This window comes from Indicator indicator, chromosome 18 (assembly GCF_027791375.1).
Source record: "Indicator indicator isolate 239-I01 chromosome 18, UM_Iind_1.1, whole genome shotgun sequence".
Lineage (NCBI taxonomy): Eukaryota > Metazoa > Chordata > Aves > Piciformes > Indicatoridae > Indicator > Indicator indicator.
Genome location: NC_072027.1, coordinates 12,897,281 through 12,917,759, shown reverse-complemented (window position 1 = coordinate 12,917,759; position 20,479 = coordinate 12,897,281). Strand labels below are relative to the sequence as shown.

The 20,479-nt window shown below is 45.6% G+C and overlaps 1 protein-coding gene across 1 annotated transcript in view; it reads left to right on the top strand.

Moving 5' to 3' along the window:
* Positions 1 to 238: 238 nt before the first annotated feature.
* FGF18 (fibroblast growth factor 18) overlaps positions 239 to 20,479 on the top strand; it is a 57,473-nt gene continuing 37,232 nt past the window's right edge. The window contains 4 exon segments of the mRNA XM_054388956.1: positions 239 to 379; positions 5,294 to 5,388; positions 5,390 to 5,423; positions 12,202 to 12,382. Of these exon segments, the coding sequence (XP_054244931.1) occupies positions 239 to 379; positions 5,294 to 5,388; positions 5,390 to 5,423; positions 12,202 to 12,382 (451 nt within the window).

Below are 20,479 nucleotides of genomic sequence, written 5' to 3'. Positions count from 1 at the left end.
TGCATCAGCTATATGCTTTTGGAGGAATCATCTTTCACATTGAGATCAGTACTTGGGAGCTGCTGTCCACGGCGACCGCTGATAGCCACATCTCTGTTCTCTTGGCAGATGCAATGGCTGAAGGTGTTTTGGGAATGTTGCCCTGCACTCGTGAGCGCTGCTCGGCAGTTGCCATGCTTTACCCTAGAGGGAGTTGCTTTTCTGCAGTGGGAGCAGGGACCTCTGTGTTCCTTGGACGATGTCAGGGAACCGGGATGAAAGGAGCAACCAGGGCAGACTTCGGATCACTGCTGCGGTGCTGCCACTGCAGACGTTTGTTTCTTTCAGGAGGAGATCGGTCTCTGGTCATCTTCTGTCTCCTGACAGGGTGGTTTCTCGAGTATCACTTGGGTTTGCTAGGTCTTGTGCTTTTCCTCCAGTTTTAATGGGGGTTCCAGCTGGGCTTATGTTAGGCAGAAGAGCCAGAGGTGTCACCGTGGAGCTCCTGCTTTAAACTGGCATTGTGGTCAGTCGCTGGTCCTAGGGGTGACTGACTTTGCCTTTTCCCAGGGTTTGGAACCCCCCCTGACTAATTTCAGGGGAGTGGGCTTGGGGTTTCTGCCCTGTTCTGCCAGATGAGTTTGGTCTGGAGCATCTGCTCTGGGACAAAGTTGCTGCTGATGGAGGGAAGGAGGAAAAAGGCCAGGAGTGCTCTGAACCTGTTAGGTTTGTCAGTAATTTGGCTCCGGTCTCGTTTGAAGAGATGAACAAATTGCTGGTAGGTATTTTTAGTGGAGTGCCTGCAGCTTTTGTCCCAGCAGCACCCCGCTGGGAGGACTGCACTGGTCTGTGCTGCATCTCAGCTGGTGTGGCTAAGCTGAGCTCCTCCACCACTGCCTGTGAAATGGGATGAGGAGCAGAGGGTACAAACCATGTGCTTAACCAGCAGCACTCCAGGAAGGAGTGGAAATAGAGGAGGGGCAGCCCCTTCACCCTTGTTTCACACCTTTGCAGAGCTCCCTGTGCCTTCTGCAAAGGCTTTCATGTTGTTTAGAAGCAAGTTGGGTGCTGCTGATGGATCAGCCTCAGAAGGGACTTCCTCTGTGGCTGACCATGTGGGCAACACATGCTCAGATACAGGCTATTATGCTGCTGCCTTACCAGAGACTGAGTTTGGTCTTGGTGTCTTTGAGCTGGAGACTTTACAGTCTCCTCTCAAGGTTTTGTTTCTTGAATGCACATTTCAACTGCTCAGAAACACAAACAGACAACTAGCTGCAACAGTTTCAAGTGTTGAATGGTCTTAATTCCTGCATGTCAGGGAGTTTAATTCATCAGGATTATTTTCTACATGAAGAAAAGAAACTGTCTTTCTTTGTTAAGGTAGTGAAGGCAGTTGTAGCATTCTCAAAGCCAGCTGCTGTCTTTTTGGATCCAGGACCTCACAGAGGCTGGAGGGAGCTGTTCTGCAATGCCTTGTTGCAGTTTTCTTTGCAGTGATACCTGTGGCACAAGGAGGTTCACAGGCATATTAACTACTTCTGGTGCTAGTAGTGAGTAATTGAGTGGCAGCAGTACCAAGCCATGCAGAGATCTTGAGTCATGCATGGCCTGTGCAAAGCCTGAAGGATGTTGCCTCCAGGCAGCACTTGACAGTGTCAGAAGTAACTGTGGTGAAGTGGCAGTGATGTGAGCTTAGTAAAACCACCTCCCAGCAAAAACACCTGGAGACAAACCACACTAGGAGATTTCACCCCTAAAGGGGAACCTTTGGAAAACTTAGGCTTGTCAAAGTAGTGATTTTTGCAGAGCAGGACTGTTGTGAAGGCTGTTGTAATGTAACACATTCACCAGAGCCAATCCTGTGTTCTCTCTGTGGGTTGTCTTGGGGTGAGACATGTCCAGAGCAAAGTAAATGCAGTGAAGTCCCAGCCCTGGGGAGGTGCAAGGATTTCTGCTGGTACCAGGATTTGAGATGTTCTGATTATACGCTGTCTGGATCCAGGCAGTGCTGCTCGGGCGCTATGTGGCACCAAAGGGGATGAGACCTGAGAGAATGGCTGGAGTGGGAGATGGTAGGTGGGGCAGTGCCTGAAGAGGACGTGGGGGCTTTGCCCTGTACCTGAATGGCTTCACCAAGGTCTAAGTTGAGCAGCAGAGCTAAATGAACAGGTGATACTAGTCCAGCTTATTCCTGTGTTTCTTCCAGTAAAAAAGATAAATAACTAGTGCAGTAGTAAATGTTGTACATTTTGAAAAGCCGAGTACTTAACATGGGAACAATTTTGGAGCCCTGAAACCCAACCTACCCAAATTCTGTCTGGTGAGTTTGACAGGTGCAGCATTAACCCTTGAACCTTCCTGCAGCCCAGGCTGCACAGAGATGCCCATGGAAACCTGAGGTGACCTCATGAAACCACCATGGGAATTTAATGTATCTCAGTAAGCAAGGGAGGGCTCTGTTTGTTGAGCTGTTAACTTGGTCATATTTTAATATCCTCTATTTTTACCTTTACTTGTATTTTTGAAACTCCTGTTCTTATTATTCTGGAATCATCCTATTATTTCCTGCAAATACCGTTTCTCTAAGAGGTGGCTGGATTTTTTAAAATGGGAAAGCAGTGGATCTTGTGGGACAGAGTTGTAGCACTCTGGTAAAGCTAAACTGCTTTGCATCTGCATGGGTTGCAAATCTACTTCCTTTGTTATTCTATGATTTGACGTTTCTGTCTCTTCCTGAGACAAAATCATGTAGATAAATGACAACTTTGAGTCAAGATTACTGAGGTCACCTTGAATTGGTATAAGTGTACTATAAGACCACAGGGCTGGACAGTTTAAAGCTCTCATGCTCTCATGTCCCAGTTTCAGAGTCCCAGGAAGGACAGCTAGAGTTACTTGACCATGTGCATTTCAGGATCATGTAGAATCCTGACGGATCATGGAAGATCTCTGTTTTCCCCTTGAGATCTCAGTTGACTGATGGTTGGCCAATAGTCAGAGCTGCAGAACCAAGGACCTGCTCATCCCTTTGTATCCATGGGGACCTGCAGCAATGCTGTGAAATCATATTGGGGCAGATGAGGTGCCAGAGCTGGAGTGATCACATGTGCATGGTGTTGGGGACCTTCCTTCCAGCATCGACCTCCCTCACAAGCCCTGGCCGGCGGCTTTGGAAGGCAACGTTTTGCCAGTCGCGGTGGAAGTCAGAAGGACCACCCAGTTCTGATAAGGGCAATTTAGAAAGGAAGGGGAAGATTGTGAAAAGAGGGGCAAAGGGGCACAAAGGGAAGAAAAAACCCACCCCACTGCTGAACAAAACTGAAGATCAAGACCGCTGTTAAACACACTGCCTGCGAGGGAGGTCTCCACCGTGCCTTTTCTCATCTAGAGCCAGCCAGGATTGTATTAACAGCTTCAACGCAATGGAACAAATTAATCCCTGATGTAATTGAAATCGGTGAGGTCTCACAATAGGTGAGTTTGACCCAGTGGGATAGAAATAGAACAAGTGTTGGAATGAAGGAGTGAAATGAAGTCACACTGTTCAGCCATTGGTATTTCATTCCTAGAAACAAAGGCCAGACAAACGCAGAGAATACATGGCTCTGCTGGGCATGGTTGAAAGCTGCTCAATAATATCAAGCTTTGAAGGGATATTTCTGTGTGGAGAGGAAGTATAGAGCAGAGATGTAACAAGCATTAAAGAGAGACAAAGAAAGAAAGAATGAAAAAGCCCCACGTGCTCGTTGCCTGATTGATAGCTGTGGTAAAATAACACCAGCCCTGAATTTAAAACAAAGATCTGTCACAACTGGGGGGAAATAAGAAAAAGAATTAAGGTCTGAATTGTATTTCCAGAGAATCAAAACTGTCAGGAGCTCGTGGCGAGAGGCAGTGTCCTTCAGACACCCCTGCAGCTGAGATGCACAAGCTTGGTTTGCTTGGGTTAGCACAGGTAGTAGGAGCTGGTCCTGCTGGGAAAGATGTGCCCTTAGGTGGTGGGAGGTGGCTCAGTCTCGGTCCATTCAGTGCAGCTGCACCATGACATGACACAGGCTCTGGTGGAGGGGGAAGGTGGATGCTGGAGACATGGGCTCCCCTTACAGGCTGCTGAGCTGTTATTCGTGATTACATCTTAATAATGTGGCCAGGGGGCTGGTTCTGAGTCGGTGGGAAGGGGCAGATGCAGGGGGAGAAGTGAAGTGTTTCCACGGGTGTTGGAGCCTGTTGAAGGGAGCAGCATAACAGCACCTCAGTGGCAGTGGCTGGAGGCACCCTCCCTTCCTCTGCTTGCATGCAAGTATGGTTTGAAAAGCCATTAATCAAGGCTGAAACCTTGCTCTTCCCCAGACCAAGCCATTTCCCAGGGTGGAACGAGTTTAAAATGTCACCATCTCACAAACAGCACGTTTGAACAGTTCTGGCTGAGGCTCACTCCATCATCAGGAGAAATTCGGGTTTCTGGAAGGCAGCATCATCTTTCTCTAGAAAATGGCCAAATACTGACTGATGGGCCATAAAACATTCGTTTCCTCAAAGCTCTCTCAGGTTCCAGCTTTTTGGCACTCCCTCCTGCCTTCCTCACAGTTTCATACCAGGCTCAGTAACACTTGTCTGCCATCTGAGGGGCAGTGGACATGTTGTGTTAGGGGAGCTGGATAGCAGTGGGACATGGCTTGGAAAGCTGTCAGGATCTCAGGGAGATGCTGGGGAGTTTGGCTGAGCCATAGCTGTATTTCTTAGGGGTTGTGTGTCTTGGAGAGGAGGAAGGTCTGATGCTGCCCAAGGAGATTTAATGTATGGCTTCTCTGAATGCAGCAGGCAGCTCCCTGGAGGCAAGGAGACTCTGCTTGCAGAGCAGCTTTTGGATCCAAGTATGTGTTACCTCGCTGAGCTGTATGTCCCCTCTTCCAAGTCCTGGAAATGTCTTCTTTTTAGGTCCTGTTTAACATTTCTGAAATCCAAAGGACGGGCAGGCTTGACCCCCTCACCACCCCAGTTCCTTCTCCTTCCAGCTCCATCCCTAGATGCACCTCACTTTGAGTGCATTAAACAAGAGCAAACATCCTTGAATTTCACGTACCGCAGCAGCTTGAAAGTGCTCAAGTCAAATAAATGAAGGGCTCAGTTTCAGAGCACATCTATGCATGAGCAAGGAGAGCTCCAGAATTTCTTCCTGGGCTAATGTCTCCTCCATGGGGCTATGCTGGGGAGAGCTCAGCACTCATCCTCACTGTAGGCAGAAACTCCTCTGTGACGAAGGGAGGCGGAGTTGATTTGGTTCTTGGCTTTCTTCCTTTCCCAGCATGGTGGAATTGAGGCTGGGAAGAGAGCGGAGAAAGGAAATGTCCTGAATGTATTGCAAGGAGAAGCATGAGAGGAGAAAGTATTAATCAAGCTGAAGGATACTTGGTACAAGAATAACCAGATGTAAACTGGATGTAAATACACAAGGTAGAAAATTAAGGTGGAGAATATTAGGGAAACGGTTCTAAGCAAACAGAGACAGAAGATGGTTTATGACTCAATCCATGAACAAGGCTAGAGAGAGAATGCCTCCTGTGGAGGGAGATATTTTGGTGCCTGGGTTTTAAATAGGATATTTGTGTTTGTCCAGTGAAATCTTATTTCCCAGCAAAACCAAAACATCCAAAAAGCTTTTCAAGTGAAATACTTTGTAAACACCATTTATCGAGTCTAGAGACTCATTTGTCCTACAAGGACAGGATGATGGAAATGGGTCTGTTCAGCCTGGAGAAGAGAAGGCTCCAGGGAGACCTTATAGTGGCCTTCCAGTATGTGAAGGGGGCTACAGGAAAGCTGGGGAGGGACTTTATACAAGGGCTTGTAGTGCTAGGATGAGGGACAATGGCTTTAAACTAAAGTAGAGTAGATTCTGACTGGACATTAGGAAGAAGTTATTTTCTATGAGCGTGGTGAGACGCTGGAACAGGTTGCCCAGACAAGTTGTGGACATCCTATCCCTGGAAGTGTTTAAGACCAGGCTGGATGAGGCTTTGAGCAACCTGGTCTAGTGGGAGGTGTCCCTGCCCATGCCAAGGACATTGGAACTAGGTGATCTTTAGAGTCCCTTCCAACTCAAACCATTCCATCACTCATGTCTGCGTTGTTTTTAGCAATGACTTCTGTGTTGTTATTCCTCTCTTCCTCATAGTGCAGCATAGCTTTTTGGATGTTTGTTTTTCAAGGGAAAAATAGTTTTGTGTGAATGGCAGGAAGACACCAACATCAAACCAAAAGTCTAATTGCTGTTGTTTTGAGAGGCTTAGTTACATTTGTGTGATCCTGACGCTCTCACACCACTGGATGCACAGAGACTGACTCTGAAGTGTCCTTTCCCTTCGCTTGAAGTTCCTGCTGTGCATCTGAATATGGAGATTCTTTGTGTTAGATAAATTTCCAAACGTGCTTCTAAGCCCAGAGAAGTGAATATGTCAAAGCAGTGCACATCCACTTCTCTCTGGCTTCGAACTGGGCTCTGTAACAATATCCTGGCAATGGACTGACCTTACAGTTAAGAGGAGGAAAAAGCAGCAAATAAGGAGTGCATTGTGTTTCATTGCACATCGAGGATGGCTGTCATGGTGAGCTAGCAAATCCTCCTGTAATTGGCATAGAGGAATTTTGCCAAAGTCATGGAAGCAAAGTGGTTTGTTACTTGCCTTTGTGGGCTTGAGAGAGATCTGTCTTGGATATCCCCTTGTTGACCTTATTGAGTTAACTTTCATGTGCTTAGAAGGTCATGGAGAAAATCATTAATATTAGGTTGATTTGATGGCTGAAAGGTAATAAGTATTTCCTGCTTATCAGATGGGGTTTGAAAGGCCTTTGAATGGCTTGATTTGTTTATCTTTTGCAATCGGTATGGCCCTTAGCGAGAGGGATTTTGTATTCCTAGTTCAGTTTGGGGAATGACATACGGCTTGCTCTCTGATGAGGCTTGGAGGTTCTGTAGCGTAAAAAGCAAAAAATCAGGAAACTCTGAAGTCCAGCTCACTTGGCCGTGCTGGGAGCCTTGGACATCTCATGCTGTAACACTTTGTGACATGAACAATAACAAATTAACATCCCATTTTACTGAAAAGCTCAAAATAGAAATTTTGAAGCACTTTGAGGCTGATTGAATGGAAAACCAAATCCCATAAATGCGGCTTGGCACCATGAGGGTTTCATTGACCTTGGCAGGGCTGCGTTTGCTTTCAGCAAGGCATCGGTGTCTGCAGAGATGTGGCACAAGCTGGTGTAGGACTAACATGGCACTGCAGCTGTCACAGGCTTTTGCTCTTCTTGAGCGTTTCTTGGATGACTTAATGGTGAAATCTCAGGCTGCATCAGCAAAATGGTCCTTCCCTCACCCCCCATCTGGGATTTAACAAATAGGAAAGTCATTCTTTAAGCCGAAGGATCGTTGTGAAGCCATTTAAACTGAAATGCACTCATTGTCTGAGAATCGTTCAGCAAAAAAAGCACTTGAAAAAATCTCCCAGTGTGGGCTGTCTGAGCGCAGATGTGTTTTCTGTGGCAGTTTGGAGAAGTGGTAGAGCTAAATGGACCTACCTTGAAGGGCTGGACAAGTACAACAGATAAAGGAGGAAGAGCTGCTGCTTTCCAGGATGCACTTCTGGTGCATTCAGTGCATCAGCAGCTTGAGGTGATTGTTGTTGTAAAAGAAGGAATGCTGTTTATTTCCTGCTTAAGCTCTGTGTTGCTAACTGTAAGATGTCTTTGTAGCTGTGTAGTATCACTGAAAAATGTAGTGATAAAAAAATTGATAAATACATGAGGAACTGATAGAAAAGAAAGAAAAGAAAGAGGAAGAATAAAAATGAAGCCAAATTTGATGTTCTGTTTTGTCGGCTGGGATTTTGCAGGCTATAAATTGTTGGCAAGGAGCAAGATGGAGTTATATGAAACCTGCTATCCTGAGATGCTGAGGCTGCCCTGCCCATACCAGTTGAATATATTTGCCAAGCAGACTACAACACAACTGCAAATCCCACCAAAATGCTGAAGGAGATAAAGTAATGGAATAAAGGAAATCCTTTTCCTGTCCCTAGAGAGCGTTGGGCTGTTGGGGACCTGTTATGCTGAACTCTGGACCCAGCACTCATAGATTTTGCTACCTGCAGTGTGGACGTGTGAATGAACAGATTGAAAGGGCCAAGATAAAAAGTGGTCATTTTGTGTATGATAATAGTTAAAAAAAAGTCCTTTTGCTTTGGGGAACAGAAGTGCAAAGCCCTTAAGTTTACAAGTGGGACTTAAAGACATTTCTGTATTCATTTATGTGTGGTTGTGATGGTTACATTTGGGGTGGATAGACTTGATTTTAGGTGACCTTCTTGAGCAAGTGTCGGTAAGCAGCTACTGAAAGAGACATATGTAACTGTTTTGAAATGTTGAAAGGGAGTCTCTCTTATGGTATCTATAAATGGACTTTCTTATCTCAGGAAAGTTAGCTGCTTGAGGGAGTGTTGCTCTTCAGCACAGAGATACTGTGAGAATGGATTCCAGCAATGATCAAATAGGTTTTATCATCTCCTGAAATTGACACTGCATGAAATTTTATTTTAGAATATTGATACTCTCTGCTGTGGGCCAGATGCAGCCCAGGCTGGCATGGCTAATTCACCTTGGCCACACTCCAGCAGAGCATCCTGTTTCAACAGATTGGTTTAAGCGGGTGCTTGTCTTTAAAAAGCAGCCAGCTAGATCCTGGGGGTTTCACTGCTGCTCTGGGCCATGGCTGCTTGACCAGGGGACAGGTCAGATGTAAGGAGAGCCTGTAGCACTTTCCTCCTCCAGGATTTTATTTCCCTGGATTAAGGATGGGCTTGTTACTGGAGAAGTGATGGAGAGATACACACTTGGGTTGACTTTATTTCAGGGGTCAATGTCCCCTGCTGATCCTTGCATCGTGCTGCCACTGGGCTTGGACAAGGTGTTGTGGCTGGTGCCAGCCAGGCCCTCAGCTCAGGGAGGAGGAGTTGTCATCTTTCTGGGCTGCAGCATGCCGTTCTTGTGAAGGGAGGTGACACTTAATTAGCTGATCTTGGTCAGAAGAATGGTGACAAATATGCAGAGGTGACTTCATGGCATGTTCAGAACTCACCAGAGTGCAGGATGTCTCCGTGAGTGCTTCAGGGTCCACCCGGGAACTGTGGCTGTAGACTGAGGCTCTGTGGTGTGAGTACTCGAGAGACGATTAAAAGAGAGAATTTACCCATCTTTTGGAAAACAGATTGCCTTTTCTGTTGGAAGTTTCCATGAAAGCAAAGCAACCTGCCCATCCCCCCACTTCAGATCCCACCTGTTTCCTTGGTTTTTTTCCCTAGAAAAATGTGAAATTCATTAACATGTGGTGAAAGCAATGTAACGACGTCATCTTGATTTAAAATCTGTTTTAAATCTTAAAATGGTGGAGCCAGAATTTAACTGCAAATAGCCTTGCTTTTGTGGGTTTGAAGCAGACTGTCAATATTACTGGAACATCTCTGGTTTTAGTAGTTCAATGTCCTCAACAACAATATCATTTGAAAAGAAAGCATGAAGAGAAGCAGGAAGAAAAACAGAAATTAATGTTATTGTTATTAAAAGCCCAGTCCAGCTTACTGTACTTGAATGTAGTTATAGTACCTCAGGAGAGGAGAGTGCGCAGTGCCTGGCTTGGTGATGGCCATGAGCTCTGCTGGCATCCTGCAGTGCCCTCCCGGCAGGTGCTGTGGCTGCTGCTCCTCTCAGGTCCAGCTTTGGGTCACGGTTTCTTGCTGCAGTGTTTTCTGAGAGTTGGAAATGTTGCTGTGATTGTGTAGTTTCTGCCTGTCATCTCTGTCGTCACCTTGAACGTCTGTTCAGATCGAGCATTGCCCTGAGCCTGCTTTTGTAGCCTGTGCGTTTAGCTTCTGCAGTCTCCTCCTGACTTCTGGCAGTGAAATCATAGAATCATGGAATGGTTTGGGTTGGAAAGGACCTTTAAAGGTTATCTGTTCCAACCCCCCAGCAGTGATCAGGGATATCTGCAACTAGAGCAGGTTGCACAGAGTCCCTTCAACCTGACTGGAATTTTTCCAGGGCTATGGCTTCTCCCAGCTCTCTGGGCAACCTGGGGCAGTATTTCACCACCTTCAATGCAAAACATTTCTTCTTCAGTCTGAATCTCCCTCTTTTAGTGCAAACCCTCCCCCCTTGTTTTGTCACAACAGGCCCTGTTAAAAAAATCTGTCCCCAGCTTTCTTATCACCTCCTTTAAGTACTGAAAGGCCACCAGAAGGTCTCCCTGGATATTAGGAAAAAATTCTTTACAGTGAGTGTGGGGAAATACTGGAACAGGTTGTCCAGGGAAGTCATGGATGCGTCCTCCCTGGAGGTGTTCAAGGCCAGGCTGGATAAGGCCTTGAGCAACCTGGGCTAGTGGAAGGTGTCCCTTGCCCATGACAGGGGTTGGAACTAGATGATCTTCAAAGTCGCTTCCAACCTAAACCATTCCATGAATCTATGAACACCCCTGTGAACCTCATGCTGTTGCCATCATGTTGAATATAGAAGTTTTGTTTGGTTTGCTTAGTGAAGACTTCATGCTGAGCAACACTGCCTGCCCCAAATTGGAAGTATAAAAGTTTCTTTGGGGTTTTGACTTCCAAGGAGTACGTGCCTTCAAAATATTTGCTGGTATGAGATGATATATGCAGGAAGCTGAAATGGTGCTGTTTTCGGTGTTGTGGCCATTTGTTCTTATGTGTTTTAGCCTGGAATGGACATGAATGAAGATTTATTGATCTTTTTTTATTTGCATTGCCAGCTTCATCCCCACACCTGCTTGCAGGCTAGGAGGACTGTGTGCTGCAGAGGGAATGGGTTAGGAGAAGAAGTAGTAACCCTACTAGGAGTAGGTATCATTCCTCTACTAATCCCAAACCTGAGCATCATTACACTCCCACCTGATTCTAATTTTGTGGTGGATTTAATCTCTTACACACAGGTAGTACACATCATTAGAACTCACCAACGGCAAGTAGGTTTTGAATGGTCTTGGTCAAATTAAAAATTGCCTGTTGTGTGTTGCCTGTGCCACTTGATAATCTTCTGGGTTTCGTTTCCAAATGATTTATTGTCCTGTGAAGGGAAGTCTGCCTTCAAAATGTTGTCCACCTGTGAGTCAGGAGTGGACAGCATGGTGGTGCAAATACTCTCAGGGACAGGTTGTGGAGCAGTTTCTGGGCTTTCATATTGTTTGGGTGTGAAGTGCTCTTGGATGCATGCTGCTCAGCCTCCCCTTTGGGAGAGCATCTTGAGAACGTCTGGGTTGTCTGGTCCTCTGACCTTGGGCAGGGCAAGATGACTTTCTGGAAGCAAAAGCAGGGATCCTGTTTCAGTGTTTCTTGGCAACAATTAAGATAGGAAACAAGACCTTCAGAGAAGGGCAGATGTGTCAGAGAAAGTTTCTGGTAATACTTTAAGGCCATAGTGAACTAAGGTTAAATTAATTCATTGGCCAGAAAAAACAGATGAAGTGGCTTAAGGATCAGACCTGTGCCGATAACAACCTTGCAGCTGGATGTGCTGATTTGGCTCTTGCTTGCCCTCATGGTCTCTCCCTAAGCCATGGCCCTTTTGAGAGGGACAGAGATGCACTCATAGACAGACACCAGTGAGATGGCTTCACTGAAAAGCAGAGCTGGCAAAAGCTTTAGGCTGAAGAGTGCCCATGTACAACTGATATTTTTATCCCAGTAGTTTTTATGCCTGTGTAAAGCTAGAACACAGTCTGCTAATGTCAGCAGTGAATCCAAGGAATCAGTGGCGCTGCCAAAGGTGAACCACAAATCCTCTGCAATGGAGTTGTCCATCTCCTTCTCCATACGTGTCTTTTAACCTGGTACAGGCTATGCAAAGGGAGAAGCTAATTTATGGCCAGTGTGGCTGACCTGGATTAAAGCAGGACTGAGCAGAAGCTTTTACTCGAGCCCCCACAGTTTGACTGTAAATACCCAAGTCTAGTTTACTGTCAAGTGCCACCCCTGCCTAGAATTCCATGTTGAGTGCCTGATACTGTGCCCACATCTCTCAAGGGAAGGAGAGCCAAATCCCAGTCCTCTCATGCCACGTGCCCGTTGCCAGGTTGGTTTGAAGTCTTTCTGCACCAAGATGCTTGTTTTGTTTCATGGCCTGTTCTGTTCTGTCTCTCCCAAACATGCTCAGATGTTTGCTGCCGAGGAGAATGTAGATTTTCGGATACACGTGGAGAACCAGACGCGAGCAAGGGACGACGTGAGCAGGAAGCAGCTTCGGCTCTATCAGCTCTACAGCAGGACAAGCGGGAAACACATCCAAGTGCTTGGCAGGAGGATCAGTGCCAAAGGAGAAGATGGAGACAAATATGGTAAGAATATTTACTTCGATCCCCCAGACTCCAAGTCAAAGGCTTTAATGCTGTATGTTGGGCTGAGAACCTCCCAGAAGAAAAATATGAGCAAAAGAAAGCAGGATCACAAGGACACCCCCCCCCAGATTTCTATGTTAAGAACATGGAAATTTATTAGTGTGTGATGGTGCTTGAAGAGGAATATCTTCTGCCTGATGGATGAGCTCACAGTGTGTCTAAGTAACTCATAAATTGTACCCAGGTTGGTGATTTGGATTGTTCTTTCCCCATGCACTCTGGGCTCAAGTTTGGGTGAATCCTGTGCTTCAATGAAGTGCTCTTGGCTTGCTAGGCTTGGGGGATATTTGATTTGAGCTGAAATTAAACAGACGTTGGAGCTTTGATTGTTCCTCAGAGCTTAAGTTGAATCTTGAGGTGTGTGGATCCTGCAGGAATGCACCTAATTGAATGTCCCCTGGGCTAGCAGCATGTTCAACTATTCTCATGGTGATTTGCACACATGCAACACGCGAGAGATGGTACTGGCAAGCTGAATTATAACAACCTGCAATTCTGATATGCTTTGAGATGGTTGTGGCAGAAATGCTTTTGCTCAAGGCAGTTGCTAGAAGAATTTTAGGGCTGTTCAGAGAGCTGGCCCTTTTTCTCTTAGGGATGTACGTTCATGTGTGAACAGAGGTGTAGAGGTGTGTGCATGCATTGGCTGGTGTGCATGTTCACATGAGATTAACTTCATATGCAGCACTGGTGAGGTGGGCTGTGATGATGGCAGATCAATATCTGGGAACAGTTGTTCCCTTAGGAGCTCCAGGCAGGATGAGGTACACTCTGTGCCTAGTACTGAGGGCAGTGACTGCCGTTGCCAACATGGGCAGAGGGGCAAGGTGAGCTGTGCCATGGGAGCTGACAGCTAGAGAGCACCTGGCTGGTGTCAAATGAACCCCCACAGCTCTTGAGAAGAGTCAGCCAGTTTCTCAGAGAAATCCCTGCCCTGAGGTCTCATCAACCTTGTCCTTTGTCACTCCCAAATTTCCAGATAAAACAGGAGTGTAAAGTGCCACTTGGCTGCTAATTATTGTGTCATTTGATTGCATTCATCCCCTTCAGGTTTGATATGTAAACCAGTGGCTGCGTGCTGGCTGCTGTGTGCCCAGAGAGCGCTCATGCCCTGGGTGACTGTCAGGTAGTGTGATGTGGTTTTCCTCTCCATGAAAGAAGGCAGCATTTACAGTGGGGTGCAGCAGGGAAGTGTGCCCGTGAGCAGCTGACAAGTGCTAATTTATGTGTCAAAGCCCATCTTGTCCCCTTCATACATATGCAATCGTGTCTGAACAACAAATCCCCACGCAGGAGCGTGCTCCTGACCGCTGCCGATGCTGCACAATTGCAGAGCCCAAGATTTTCATTCTGATAGCTCCCTGGTGCCAGTGTTGCTGCTTGCCACCAAATTCTCTCCACTCCTGGGCAACCCAGAGTGCTCCAGCCATGGAGGCCATTTGCTGACACCCCCCCTGCACCCTCCCCTGTGCCTCCTAATGAAAGTCCTCGACGTGTCAGGTTGCAAAGCCTTTCCATCCCTAGCCCTGCTGAAAGGTTATGGAAATCTGTTCAGCATCTTGCTTGGCACAGGAACACTTAGAGCATGATAATCGGGGAGACAGTGAGGTGGGACATGGAGGTCCAGGATGTGACCATGCAGAGCTCCTAGCTGTGATAATGAAGGGGGGAAGAGATGTCAGAGTTACTGAAGTGAGAACCATCTGTGTTACAGCCAAAACTGGTTACAAAGGCAATGACACAGGATTCATTATGTGCTGGGAACCCCTCCCCCCGAGGCATTATTATGGAGTAACCTTTGATCAAGACCAGAGAGAGGCTTAAACCTGGTCTGAGGATCTCAACAGTTGCAAACTTTTGATCCACATCTCCGTCTTGCTGGTTGAGTCTGCCTCTGCAAGAGGACACCTTTCCCCTCATGCAGCAGCAGATGGGTGGTTTTCCTCCTGCCCTTTTTCTCTCCCCTCTTTCACTGCCAGGATGATGGCACAGTGACTCAGAGCCAGGCTTGGCACTGGGCAGTGCCCAGCTCCTTTCTTGGCTACATTGCCCTTGCTTCTCCACTGTCTTAACCCTGTCCCCACTGACAAGGGAGATGATGGTGGAGGTGATGTAAATTGATGTCCTAAGGCTTACAGCTGGGAAAAGCTTTGGGAAACTGAGCAAAAGCCAATGTCTGACAAAAGGCAAGAGATGTGGGAAAAGGGGCCCCAGAGCTGGTTCCTGCCCTGAATTCTCCAACATCTCAGTCTGATTAAGAGAAGGTAGCATTAAGCAAGGGCAGACTCAGTCTTGATGTGGGCAGTTCTGTGAGCAGGTTGCTGTGGCTGAGACCCATAGAGCTCATCACCAGCAATTAGCAGTAGCCAGTCTTAGGGATGGGGGAGCTAATAACATTTTGGCACATCTCCTGTACATTTGTGGCTGGTTAAAGAACAGTGTCTAAGTGAAGAGATGCTGCTTCTTTTTTTTTTTTTTTTTTCCACATATACAGCTTCCAAATGGCTGGTGTGGGAGGGGTGTCCTGCCTTTGAAGGCAGGTTAGTTTTATTGCAAGGTTTTATTGACTTCTGTAAAACTTCTCACCTCTTGGTTGAAGAGAATGCCCAGAAAAGAAGGGAGGTGGAAAGTCTCAGGCACGGAATTGCTCATTTCTGAGTAGCCACCATGAGAACAGCAAAATGACCAGCCAGCCCTCGTCCAGGGAGAGAAGATACCACAGGGCTGGGGGAGCTGGTTGAAGGAAAGCCCCTGGAATGTTTTATCTAGGTCTGCAAATGCCATATGCAAGGCAAAAGGCATGCTCTGCAATGCTTAGTTTTGCTGGCATAACAATTCTGGTATGTAGTTTTTGGCATATGTGTTGTTTGGGGCCAAGATCTGGCCCCATGTGTCAAATTATTAAATGGCAAATTAAGTCAGTTAATAGAATTAATTGAGTCGATGTAATCCTTTTAATCAGATGGATTTGATCCCTTCTCAGATGAATTAGAATCCATTAACAGATAAGTCAATTATTGGGCTAAATTAAATCTAATAATAATAATGCCTGCTGCTCACAGCAATGCTAATTAATCTAAATACACTTACCTATCTCCCAAGGTTGCATGTTTTTTTCAGGGTTTAATTGATGTTCCTAAAGTGCTCTGAGATCTTTAGATAACAGACGATCTATGTGAGCAAAATATTATCTCTTAACAGACTATAAACTAATGAAAAGCCTGATCTATTTACAGATTGTATTTTTACTTTAATCTCTTCGACCTGTTCAGAAGGAGTTTGCAGTGGCCCAGAAAAACAATATTCCTGTTATAAGCTTATTATTGCTTTACAGGTTCCTAAGTGGTCCTTTCATTCAGAAAATGAAAGGGGGAAAGAGAAAAAACAACCATTAAACTGCTGAAAAAAAAAAAAAGAAAAGGACCTGGAACCTTTATATTCTACCTCCGATAAATGGTACAGATAGGGAAGAGAGGGATCAGTGACCTGAAACCTTAGATCCTTTCATTTATTTTCATTTCACAAAAGGCAGAAGACATTCTATCCTGTTTGTTCACGATCTTTGTATCCGGCACAGTTGGGGAGACAGAGCTCTCTTGGTTTGGTGAAGGCATTTTTTGCCTCATTTGTATTTCACAGCCATGTGATTTTTGGGTTTAATTTGTCCCCGGCTACTGCTGTCCTGCGGGTGATGAGAAGTGATAGCCATCAGGAGAGGTGAGGGGGGTGCCAGATGCCTTTGGGCTTGCCCTCTCTGGGGATGTAACTTTTCTTTGTTGTGAGTGCTTGAGGGTTCTGATGACTGGGACAGAATAATTAAAGTTGGAAAAGACCTCTAAGATCATCAAGTCCAACTGTCCATGTGGTGGAATATGTAGGCAGATGATTAGTTGGTATGTTCCAGGTCACTGTCCAGGGGTATTTTGTACATTGACCCAGAGGCTATCATAGTTTAAAAAATCCTCTTGGGTCCCCTAGAATGTTATAAACCATCTATTTTTTAAACCTTCTCATTTATCAGCCTTCTAGTCAATGACATGGGAGGCTTTGTCTGAGGACAGCCCACACAAGGGACAGCTCACAGGTATGACAGCTTTCTTTCTCAGAACCCTGTTGTCCTAAATCTGGGTTCTTTACCCTGTGTGCAAAAAACAGCCGACAGACAGTGTTAAGACACTTGTTTCATTCCATTTCTGCACAGAAAAGGATTCTATGTGATAAAGAAACCAGATTTGGGACAACATCATCGCTGCCAGCATTTTCAGCCACCCAAGGGGGTTGACTCTGAGTGGTGAAATCTCCTCGAAGAGTCCCGAGTTCAGTGTTCTTTAGCTGAGGGCTCCAGAGATGCTCCTGGGACAGGAGGTTTGGGGAGGTTAACAGGGTTTGCTAACAGGGTGTCAACAAATCTTGGGTCAGGAAGACCCAGGAAGGAAGCAAATTTAAATAGGTGGTGTAGGCATGGTGCCAGGCATTGCATCCACATGTCCTGGGCATTCCCGGTACAGAATATCACACCCTGTATACATGTGCTTTTTTGAGGGTATGGGGAAAGCAAGGAGCTTGGGGAGACGGGTGCCTCCTTCCTCACCCCAGCCTGGGTGACATTCTCTGTAGCTTGCAGTCCCTGCCTTCTGTTGTGGCTGGAGCTTCCCAGAGATGCCAGTGGACAAGCCCATGGAGAGCACATTACAGCTGTCTAGACATCAGCCACACTCCATCCCGCCAGAGATTTCATTTGTGGTAGAAGTGGGCTCTGTTCCATGAGGAGGTGTAATATGTGTGGAAAATATTATTATAGCAAAATAGCCTCCTTTAATTGACTCTACATTTCGCAGGATGCCTTCCTAGGTTTGGGTAATCCTGTGCTCTCTAGAATTAATGAGCTGACATAGCACTTCTTGGGGTTTGGCAGCCTGACAGCTAATTTAGAACTCCCTAAACTCATTTCACTAATGACTCCCATTTGTTCTATCTCAAAGCCTGGAAACAAATGCAAAATACCAGTGCCATTGTCCCATCTTTAGCAAGTCATTCTTTCCCCTCGGTGTTTCTGGCACCTTAACAGCAAGCTGTCTTGGGAAACCTGATTAACCCTTTCCCTTCGCAGAATAGTTAAAATCAATTTTGATCCCTCTCCTGGGAAGAAAAAAAACTATAAACTCTTTGTGGCTGGAAGGCGCGAGGAAGACGAAAGATGTATCCCAAGTTGCAAATGGGATTAGTTAAATAAAGCTGTATTTCCACAGGCTGGGAATTCAGAATCCTGCCTTTCTTCCCAGGAACCAGGTATATGCAGAGGGACTGTTCGTCCCTGGGCAGCCCAGCTCCATGCCCCATATGAGCTGTGATTCCCTTTGTAATTTATTCCACTGACCATCAGGATGGCTGTTTCCTATTTAAATGCTGTACCGCTGCCTCCAGTCTCTTCCCATTACAGTTTTGACATGACAACAAGACAAATAATTTTTTTAAAAGACCTTTTATCTTCTAAATCATTTATTTTCACTTACTTAGCCCGGGGGCAGAGCTGACCTCAGCGAAGGGGATGATCATTCACCATGGCAGCTGTACAGTCATATGGGTCCTGGGGACTGGTCTGAGCCACAGAAGCCTTCGCCCTCCAGCTGCTGTGTTGCGGCTCTGGGTGTTTTCCCTTCTTGCCCAACATCCCCTGGTTGCCTTATTGATTTTTTTTTCCCCCCCTTAAAATATCTTTCCTTCGCAGGGGGGCAGTGGTGGAGTTTTCTTTGGAAAGCAGGCATGGGGATGAACTGGAGTGTGTTGCTTTGTTGAATCATGTGTGGAGTCAGTGGAGCTGGGACTGGGACTGGAGCTGGGGTGAAGATGGAGATGGAGCTGGGACTGGGATAAGGACTGGGGCTGAAACTGTGGCTGGAGCTGTGTCTGGAGATAGGGCTGAGGCTGCACCTGGGACTGGGGCCTCTGCTGCCCTCACCATCCAGGAGACTCTGAGAGGTTCAGCAGACGTTTGAAATGCACCATAATCATTTTATATGAGCCATCTGTACATTTAAGATGTTTTTCTTTTTTATTCTGCTGTATTCTGTGTCTGTGCCAGGCTAAGGGAAAGGTCTGCTTAGACATGATGGGAAATTTAGGGAGAAAAATCCAAGCCTTTTGCATTTTGATTCATGACAAACCTATTTCAAACAATGTATTTGTTGCCAATTTCCTTTGCTTTTGTTTTTGACAGCTGCTACCCCGAACTCCCACTGTGACCAGTGTCACACCTGAAGTTCAGCTCTTTCTTCGGCAGTCCCTGTTTGGTACCTGTAGTAACCACAGAAAGTCATCTTAACTTTATCTCTGACACTACAGAGATTTTTTGATATCCCTACTTCTGGACTTTGAGATGGCTTAAAGACCCTTGACTTTCATGGAAACAAAACAAAAATCCTCTTTCAGCTCTGTGTCCAAACTTCAGATCTCGAGGTTTGGAAAACAACAACCTGTCAGTAAATATTAAAGACCCAGAAATAATGAGGAGAAGTAATGTAGAGATCTGCTGATAATTAGTCATTTTTGATTTCTGTGTGGAGTAGAAAGCAAGCTACAAAGTGAAAGATCCTTATTTTCGTGGAAGTCATAAAAGGGTTTTTGTTAACAGTTTGTGTGTGTGTGTGTGTATAATTCTGTGCTGTGATTTAAGTGTTCCCATTAGAAATGCAGAATAGGAAATAGGATCCCATCTGTGAGCAATTTAGGAGGAAGTGAGACAATGGAGTCGATTGCTGTTTCAGTTTAGATAATCAATACAAATATTATTAGTATAGTGATTTATCTTCTGAGACATGTCATGAAAATGTGAATGCCAGACCCAGAAGACAGGTCAATATGATATTATCTGTTCTTGCCTTGCTGTGATTATGTTGTTTTTTTTTTTTTTCCATGAAGCTTGAGCAGCTGCTTGACTAAATGTTCTTCCTTGACTGTGATGAAATAATGCAGTAACAAAGTTGAGGCTTCCCTTTCTCCTCCATGACTCTGAAAACCTATGGTGCATATCAGTACAAAGACTACTTTTATCTGAAATTTGTACCTGGGAGATACTGGGATAGATAGATACTGGGAGGTGGTCTTTCAGATCTCTTCCAACCCAAACAACTCTATGTTGAAGTTCTGGAAGAAGTTTGCATAATTTTGAATATATTTTGAGGCCATGAGTGATTTTTGTGCACAAATGCTGGGAGAGTTCCATTGACTTTATTGCAGCTGGTCTATGTTAGTGTCTGTCATCAAGCCTTGGACTGGGGTATGTGAGGTTCTCCCATATCAAAGCATTTGGCCAGTCATGAATTCAAGTTGGTTCTTGAGATGCAACTGAAAGTATCTTGTGAATAGGCTAGTCTTCATTTCTTAAAGGGTTTTTTTAATGGCTTTTGCTTTGGAGATGAGGGAAGAAAAACATCATCAACAAATTTTCTTACGAATTTTGATTTTGGTGTACATTACCATGCATGTTATCAAGTGCCCACAAATCTGTCCTTCAGAAGAAGCATTCTGAGGAAATGAAAAATTGCCATAATTTCATTAAGGATGTGCCTAATTAAGGACAGGTTGGGAAATTCAAAACTTGGTGTATAAAGACCACATATTTGCTTGAGGAGAACATGGGATCTCCCTAGGTTGCTGTTTGAGAGACCTAAAGTCAGTATTGTGCTTTGCTGGATACTTACTGTTGGTGGAGTTAAGCTGAGTTGCTCAGCTGGAGCATCTCCTGCACTTCACTCTGCCCAGATTAGACACTGGGACACTGAGGCTGGACCCTCTAGAAAGTGGAGAAAGAAGGACCTTTGCTCCTCATGTATAGTGAAGTGGCATGAATTTCATCTTCTCAATCTCTGTGTGTCTCCCTCATCTCTAAATCAAGGGTTGCACTGTTCCCTCACCTCGCCATCAGGATAGAAGCATTACAAAGGGAGAGATGCTGAAGAGGTGGTGGAAATGGAGACCACGTCACTAGCCTGGTTAGAAGTAATTATTTGGTGTTTTTAGGTGCTGTGAGACCATTCC